Here is a 9,221-nt window from a genome sequence, read left to right on the forward strand (position 1 = left end):
AAGAAAGGAGTGATCTGGTGAGGTTTAAAAATCAGAGTCTTTTTAAAATCTTTTTCGCAAAGTATAAATCTTTACAATATTTTTTGAATCACAAGGAATGAAAACTTTAAGTGCAACGGAAATGTAAAGTTGACTACATAAAAAGTTAATGTAAAAGTGTAAGGATAGAGAAAACAAGCACAAAGATTTTATACTGGTTTGGTCTCAATGCCTACATTCAGTGTCCTTCCACAACTAGGAAGCAAATTCACTATAATGGTCAAAGTTTTTACAACAAGGCCTTTATAAGGACCTCCACGTCAAAAATATAAAACACTTCTCTAACCCTCTAACGAAAATATATGCAGCAACACAAAGATCTGCAACAAGATATCCCTCTTCTGCAATCTTCAACCCACTTTGAACAACCCTCAAAATGTCAGAACTCCACGAGTCCACCTCCTATAATCCCAATAGGACAGCAATAATCTTTCCAAAGATTGATAGAAATCTTGATCAACATATGAACACCACAATGTGTAGAATATGATCAAACAGTAAGCACGCAAATCTTCTCCTTCAGAACCTCCTCAAAGAAAGATCTCCACCATCTTCTTGATGAGTTCTTGGAGCTCTTAATCACAGGAGCTCAATCTGAAACAGAAAATGGAAATGTCAGTTCAACCAAAGTCTCGGTTCCTCAGATGAGTCACGTCTATTTATAGTTTTCTATAAATCAAACGCTCATGTAGTCGACTGTGCTACTAATGAAATCGACTGTCATCAGACAATTATAATAGTTAAGTCAATTAGCAACAGTCATAACAAACAAATTGATTTCACATTTAATACAGTTGACTTTCAATCAATGCTTTAACAGACAATTGAAATATAGTTGTTACAGTACACAAGCATTAACAAAATTTCAAATCAAATAACTAACTAAGTCGAATTCACTGCGCATGTAGTCGACTTAGACATTTCAACTCAGTTTGAAAAACTTTTCAATGCAAAATCACACACAGCACTGCTTTTGAAAATCTGTGCAAAGTCATGAGTTTTAACCGACTTACTTCATAATGAAGTCGACTTAAAACTTGCAGATTTGCCATCCAATACAAGTTCGTCAAAGTGCATGTGGTTTTCTTTTCATAAACACAAACATGTTCACTAAGATATCAACACAGTAAAGAATATAACATGTAACACATAACAATACATGTGTTATTAATAATGTGTTGTCATCATCAAAAACCAGAGCATGCAAGATGAAGGTTTAGCTAAACCAGTGCTTCCTTTATCAACAATCTCAAAAATCTCCCCCTTTTTACATGATGCACAACCATGATTAATAAGCAACCATGTTTGTACACAAACAACATATAAAATCTATCAAGTAATCACTAATAACAGAACTAATATAAGCAATCAGTAAGAAGAAGTGATTAAATGATCTTTCTAATGTCTCAGAGCATTCAAAAGATGATTTCAACATGTTTCAGCTTAATTACTCTGAATAAACAATATCTATCAAGCAATCACATATCAAGAAAATAATCATAATCAATCAAGCTTTTGCTCCCCCTTTGTGCATTAACAAAAAAGGTTTGCTTTCAGATATGGCAATGCTGATAAAATATAACACCAGAGATGCATCAGTGTAAATCAATGTAAACAATTTAAACATTCAAAGATGCTCCCCCTATTACAGATATTCACATGAAAAAGATAAACCTCCCCCTAAAGTGTAGGCATGTGAAAAATATACGCAATCAAGTAATGCTCCCCCTGTCATTATGCATATTATAAAATTAAACGGAGATGCATAATGCAGTTTCACAAGTATCAGAGCATACAATTGGTTTGTATTAAAGTTGTATCAGAGTTATGATTACAAGGAATTCAATCAAGCAAAGATACAATTATCAACAATCTCACAATATAATCTTATTGTAAAACAGTCATATAAAAACAGAGATATATTGAAGATAACCATTATAAAATGATCAAACAACTTAAAAACCAAATTCCAATGTATGGAATTTATAACGCCTGTAAATGATAAGTCGATTGAACCATTTGTCAAGTCAATTTTAATTTTTTTCAAATAGTTGTAATCCTAGTAGTAAAACTTTCACGATCTTTTGAAGATCAAGTAGTTTAGAATCAAAGTAATGCAAGAAACTAAACAGATAAGAAGTGAGTATGCAGAAAAATTAATGTAACAGTGAGTATGTGCATAGTCAACTTCAATAATCAGTCAGTCGATTCAATATTCATCCAAGCAAATTCAATCAAGAAATTTAGAACAAATGAATTTGAACCAAAACAACTAATTTCATTACTTGTTCAAAAAGATATTACAAAGATTAACTGGAACAAGACAGACATAATGACAATCAAGCCATTATCAAAAGAAACTAAGAACAACCACAAACTACAAACACAACTTCCTAAACAGACACAGAACATGATCAAGACAGAACATAAACAAGCTATAAAAGACATAAGACCCAAAGGTGGAGTATATTTTTATTCCTCTCCTTCTTCAACTAAATCCGTAGAGTCAACTCTAGATGAGTCTTCATCCTTTCCATGTTGTAGAATACGATCAACTTTTATCTCGAGTTGATTAAGCTTGTAAACAATTAACTGAAGCAGATTAGTAGAGAAATTTTCACTAGTGTTGTTGGAGACATGATCAGATGTTTGTTTACACGTAACAAAGGTGCTTCCATAATAGTACATCTGATTCTCTTCGCCTTTAAAGCACCATACTTTTAATGTCCTTACTAGTCCCAATAACACAAGGGTTTTACGGTTTATGACATTGGTGTAGGTACATGAATGTTTCCTTTCTCCAAAGGTATTCACACCATGAAGAACAAGTATTTGCTTATAAGAACATCATAAGGCAGATAATGAGCATTGCTGCGAGAAACCTTAGTCATGTGATCTTTTAACACTTCTACCTAGTTGATTGGTATGTCATTCTTGATAGCATGCAGAAGAAACACATCCTCTATGGTAATCTCATCTTGCATCAGTCTTCCTAGTAAAATCACCCATGCTAGTATATGTACTAAAACCATTTCTTCAATTATGAGGTCTTTATGCAGAAAAATATTTTCTCTTGTTTGACTCACGGGAAGTCTGAGCCATCCTCTGTAAGATCCTTTTTCTTTAACCACTGATTTACTTGAGAGTTTGGTAGGTTAGAGGAAATTCCTTCAGCTTTTGACCAGTGGTTTGTGGTCAGACATCGTTGTTAATGAGAATGTCGATGCCTTTAACTCTTGAGCTGATGTCACCATTGATAATCTTTAACTAATGGTAGAATACCCTTACAAGCTCAAGGTACCAGTCTCAATCCATTCAGGAAACTGAAAGTTTTTCCTTCCAAATAATCTCAGGTCAAAGTACTTTGGTGAGACAACACTCTTAGGACTCTCATCAGTTTACCTTGCTCGAGAATCATCATCACTTATCCAGCTATTTACAATAGCTTCTCTAACAATAGCCGTACTATTTCCCTTCTCTTTTCTTGAGAGATGAGATGGAGAAGCCATATTCAGAGACACACTAGTATTCATAGATTTCGGTCAAGGGTCATTGGAAATACACAAGTAGTGTGTGTGTCAGTTTTAGGAATAAAGTATGACTCAGAAAGGATAGATAGAAGTGGCACGAACACATACAAAGCAAAAACAATATTCAAAACTGGTGAGCCAGAGAAAAACTCTAAGTGTTTTCAAAACATACATAGACATACAGAGAAACATATTCGACTATGCTCATAATCAAGTCGACTATAGTTCACAAAATTTGATTTTCATACAAATCATTCAGACAAAAAATCATACAAGCATCAAACACACAATCAAACATCAATCAATTAATCTTTTCATGCATGATGTAGTAAGATAATACATGTTACCAGTTGTACACACTCAAGATGGTTGATATAGCCATGTTAATTCATCCTTGAGTTCTCTCTACACCTGTTTCAAATCCTGCAAAACAGTTCAAGATTTTTATGCAGGTACCCATCTAAATTTGGGTCCTTGATTGTCAATTGCAGCCAAATGTTCCTTAGGTATCCACTCATATAATCCTTTAGGAACTTCAACTCTTCTGTAATAATAATTTCTAACAGTGTGACCAATACTATTACAATAAAAGCAAGCATATTTGACAGGTTTGCTTAAGTCTAAAAATTTTCTTGTATTGGTTATATTATAAATAGTTTTAGGGTTAAATATGCTTTTAGTCCTTGAATTTTTACTGATTTTTGGTTTTAGTCCCTGCATAGAACATTGATGGCATTTCATCCTCTTAGTATGAAAACATGTATGTTTAGTCCCTAAAAATAAACGACGTCAATTTTTTGGGGAGGTGGCTAACGGCTCTGCCACGTCTTCACTGTGCAGTTCATGCCACGTATGTTTTTTTTAAACATTTGGATTAGATTTTTTGGTTTTGCACGTGTGTTGAGTTATCAGATTCAATTAGGATCAGATTATGACTTAGGGATTTTAGGTCAAATTCGTTTAGTGTAATTGGGGAAAGCTTGTTCTGGAAACCATAAACACGAACATTGTACTGGAAACCATAAACACGAACACTCTACTAGAAAGCTTGTTCTCGAAGCATTGTATCAACGTGGTCGTTGTGGTGGTCATTGTGGTGGTCATTGCGGTGGTCGTTGCGGTGGTCGTTGCGGTAGTCGTGAACGAGACATTGGGTGTGAAAGGCAATCGCGATTGTATCAAGGTAAGTTCTCGTATTTCGTTTTTGATTGGTGGTGGGTGGGTCGATTTTGGGATTAAAGTGTTAATTTGTGAATGTAGGTCTAGAAATGGTGTTCGAAATTCGTTTGCATCACATGGGAAAATTTGTTAGTGATAAGGGGCTACGGTATGTTGGCGGAGAGGTACACGTGATAGTAGGACTTGATCCATTAATTCAGAACCTAACATGCTGTGTAATCTTTCCATCCAAATCCTAAGAATATTTTGTTGCTACATCACACATGTTATAAAGACTATAGAGTAGGCAAAGTAGGGGGCAATATTTTAATATGGGGTAAGATTATGCAGGTGTGATCGTATATTGTGGCTAGGAAAAGGAATAATACAGCTACAATATGGCCGTGCAGAAATTAAGCTCTCAGATCATAGACCAGTTAGTTCAGCCTTCTTGGTTGAAGTTGAAGTATTTAACCATCGCAAGCTAAAAAGAGCTCTAAATTTCTCTAGTGCAGCAGTGCACCCAGAGATCTTCCTTGATGAAGATGGAGAAATATAATCATATTAGAAATTAATTGAATTCAACTAAAGTCATATTAAATTTTGGTAAATGTAGTGTTTTACATCTTTTCCTTGCAACAATCCAATTTTTGACTTTTTCCTTTTTGAGGAACTCATTAGAGAGAGATTTTATATATGTTTTGGATAGATTATACAGAAAAAGACTTCTTATACTTGATTGTGCATTAAAAAAAAATTTGGATTTGCTTAATGTTATCAGGGTGTTGGAGCTTGTGTTTGTCTCATGATTTAGCTTGTATGTGTGTGTTAACATGGATTTATTCTTCTACAGGGTGTTTGGCTCAGGTTAGCTCAGAAAGAAGCATTCAATGAGATTAACTGTGATATCTACCATTTTGCCATAGGAAGCCATTGAGATGGCTATAACAGTAAACTGTGCATACTCATACAAAAAGATGATTTTTGGCCAAGTAATCAATCATTATTTGATTTTGGCCTCATCAGTTGTGTTCCATTTATTTTATATTTTTGGACAATAAATATGGGGTGGTGATTTTTTAGCAGTGCACAAGTTCTGTATAAACTAACATGGAACTTCAAGCATTAAAGGGAAAGAGCCTTGGATGGTTTTGGTGTTATTGTTGCAAATTAAATTTTACAACTTTGCTTTGGTTCTTATTGGCATTTTTGTTCCCCAATCACTAAAGTTGTCTCTTAAAATCCTCTTATGCTCTTACCTGAGCACTGGATTAAGTATTAAATAATGAAAAGTCATTTGGATAAAATCCATCAATGTCACGCAACATATAATTTGGGAGAGATTCAATTCCAAGCTATTCCATAAAGTTTCATAGCATCATATTAAAAATAGGGAAAGTGTTACTTTTAATTTCAATTCACATTTCAAAACATTTACTACACTATACTAACACAAAAATATTTGCCAATTATTTCTACTTTTTTATTCTATGAGTACAAGAATTGTCACCAAATACATTTAAAAGAGTATTTAAAATTACTAGAGGAAGAGGTGAAAAAATTAGATTGTTGAAACATGAAGTAATGAAATTCTTTATCACATATTCATATAGTTATAACTTAATGTTGTCAATAAATTCATCAGATGACTTTTTTTAATTGATAAATAAAGGAGTGAAAAAGAATTGAAGACTTAAAATATATGATACTAGAAAATTCTTATTAAATACAATACTTTAAATGTTCAGAGATTTAAGTCAAACACACATAGTGGGGGGTTTGTGAATGCGACCGGCGGAATTAAAAATAAAAATTAAACACAACCTAATTTAATTTAAAACATTAAAGTGCATGAAAATATTAAACTGAACAATGCAACCGACAAATATCTAAACACAATTAAAAATATTAAAGTGTAATGCTTGAACTATAAAGTAAAATACTATTCATTACAAAATCAACACTTTAAGAAAAGAAAAGCATGAACAGGAAAATAAAATAAAAATGACTAAGTAGCTTCACAGCTAGAAGTAACCCGTGAACAATTAATTCAACCGTGTGCACCTCCAATATTAAGCATCGTGTCTCTACTAGCGAATTTGATAAACGTTCCATGTAAAAGAATTTTAATCACCAGCCGTGACCGTTGAAATGTGATGCACCTTCTACTTAAATTAAATAAGCTTCCTCTAGCAAATAAAAGAAAAGTGGCGTGATTTTTCATCTAAAATAACTTTGATTGAATGGGTGCCTCCAGCTCCAAATGCAATGACAGAATGATGAATAAAAAAAAATCTTCAAATGAAATCACCCCACCTATTACTAAAAGCCAAAAATTAAAATTAGTAAAAGTTGCAACAAGTATTAAATCACCGTGGTGCTAGCTGCCAAACAAATTGAAAGTGAATCACATTTCCCATTTCCAAATGAATAAGGCACTGTGCAAGATGAATGAAAGGATGAGCTGCCACTTTCCGCTGTTGGACGTCACCACACACACTTCTCAAATTAAAATCAGCACTTCTATTTGAATTAAGAAAAAAAAACGAAAGTGTTTCTTCCAGCAGCAACGTGAATCGGTGATTCACTTTCTTCCAGATTCAAGTATTCCTCTCCAAAATAATAACGTTACAGCCAAGCTTAAAAAGAAAAAAAAAATATATAAATGATATTCTTCATTCAACCAAAATCTAACAATTCAAAGAAAAACTCCATAGGAAGAGAAAACGTTGTAGCAGCCTCTCCTAAAAAAATAAACATTGCAGTAGCAGGCCCACAAATGTGTGTGACGGCTCCTCATTTTCTAAGGGCCATGTGATTTTTTAAGTGGGGTTCACCCTAAAAGCCCTAAAATTTCCAAGTGTCTTTTTACTATTTGGGCCTATCATGTTTTTGTCAAAAATTAGCCCAATGTGTACAAGCTTGTCTAAAAAGTTTAAACAATTGAAATTACAATACAATTAATTTTAAAATGTCTAATTGGAGAGTCTTAAATTTATTTGGTGTCTTCCAAATGTCCCAAATTGTGTCTCCAAAATTTTCCTTGAAAATAATAATGCAAATAATTAGCTCAGAAAATTCAAATTAATTAAAATTAGAATTTCNGGTCAAATTAAGCATAATTAGGAAAAACGGGAAAATACCTGACAATTAAGCACAATTCCCTGATTAATTCTAGCGCAATAAACTAAGTGAAATCAATAAAATATCAACTCATCACTACTACGAGGAGAAGCGTCCCTTAGCCGAAGACATCGTGAGACATAACGTGGAGGTGGCACTTTTGAACAATCCTCGTTTGGCAGCCTTCCCACTTCACTTACATTTTCACTTACGTTTTGCAAGGGAGGAAGGATTCTCTGAAGTCAAGTTTCAGTGGAGCTAACCTTTTCATTCTTGCTCCAAATTCCTCTCTAGAGGTTCTCATAGATAACTTTAAGCAACAAGGCCTTGACATAGAAGACTTGGTAACTTTATCAGGTATATTTATTATTTTGACAAAAAATAACTAAATTCAAACAATGAAATCAATAATTTGTTACACTGAAAAAAAAAAAAGAGATTATACAACTAATCAGGTGAAAAAAATAAAAAAACAGATAACCACACTATAGGAAGAGTAAGATGTCTAAACTTCGGGCAGAGGATGTATGAAGCAGAAGATGAATATCACTATGTCAATGATCGCTACAAGCGGTACACAACCTTTAGGAGAATTCTGCGGTTCATTTGCCCTGTTGAGGTTGAGGGAAGGGACAACAAATTTGCACCCCTTGATTTGCAGACCCCAAAAAGGTTTGACAACCAATATTTTATAAACATTCTTGGAGGTAATGGCTTGTTAGGTTCTGATAATGTTCTTATCAGCCAGGATTTGGATGGAAAGAGTACAGAGCATGTTTGGTTCCGAATTAATGGATCATGTCCTACTATCACGTGTACCTCTCCGCCAGCATACCGTAGCTCCTTATCACTAAAAAACTTTCCCATGTGAGGCAAACAAACTTCGAACACCATTTTTTAGACCTACATTCACACATTAACACTTTAATCCCAAAAATCGACCCACCCACCACCAATCAAAAACGAAATACGAGAACTTACCTTGATACAATCGCGATTGCCTTTCACACCCAACGTCTCGTTTACGACCACCGCAACGATCACCGCAACGACCATGTTGATACAATGCTTCGAGAACAAGCTTTCCAGTAGAGTGTTCGTGTTTATGGTTTCCAGTACAGTGTTCATTTTTATGGTTTCCAGAACAAGCTTTCCCCAATTGCACTAAATGAATTTGACCTAAAATCCCTAAGTCATAGTTTGATCTTGATTCAATCTAATAACTTAATACACGTGCAAAACCAAAAAAATTAATCCAAATGTTAAAAAAAATATGCGTGGCATGAACTGCACAGTGAAGACGTGGCAGAGCCGTTAGCCACCTCGCCAAAAAATTGACGCCGTCTATTTTTAGGGACTAAACATACATGT

At 34.1% G+C, this 9,221-nt stretch overlaps 1 protein-coding gene across 1 annotated transcript; it reads left to right on the forward strand.

Annotated features, from left to right (window-relative positions):
• The first annotated feature begins 5,560 nt into the window (after positions 1-5,560).
• LOC106752814 (peroxidase 20-like) lies at positions 5,561-8,791 on the forward strand. Its single transcript, XM_014634586.2, has 3 exons — positions 5,561-5,594; positions 8,073-8,207; positions 8,327-8,791. Exons 1-3 carry the CDS (start codon positions 5,561-5,563, stop codon positions 8,719-8,721), a joined length of 564 nt encoding a protein of 187 aa, XP_014490072.1. The 3' UTR covers positions 8,722-8,791.
• Positions 8,792-9,221: the final 430 nt, after the last annotated feature.

This window comes from Vigna radiata, unplaced genomic scaffold, assembly GCF_000741045.1.
Source record: "Vigna radiata var. radiata cultivar VC1973A unplaced genomic scaffold, Vradiata_ver6 scaffold_48, whole genome shotgun sequence".
NCBI lineage: Eukaryota > Viridiplantae > Streptophyta > Magnoliopsida > Fabales > Fabaceae > Vigna > Vigna radiata.

Coding starts and splice junctions, on each gene's coding strand:
- LOC106752814 (XM_014634586.2), top strand. CDS start 5,561: ATGGATTTATTCTTCTACAGGGTGTTTGGCTCAG. Junction 5,595..8,072: donor CTACAGGGTGTTTGGCTCAG/GTTAGCTCAGAA, acceptor ACGTTTTGCAAG/GGAGGAAGGATTCTCTGAAG. Junction 8,208..8,326: donor AGACTTGGTAACTTTATCAG/GTATATTTATTA, acceptor ATAAAAAAACAG/ATAACCACACTATAGGAAGA.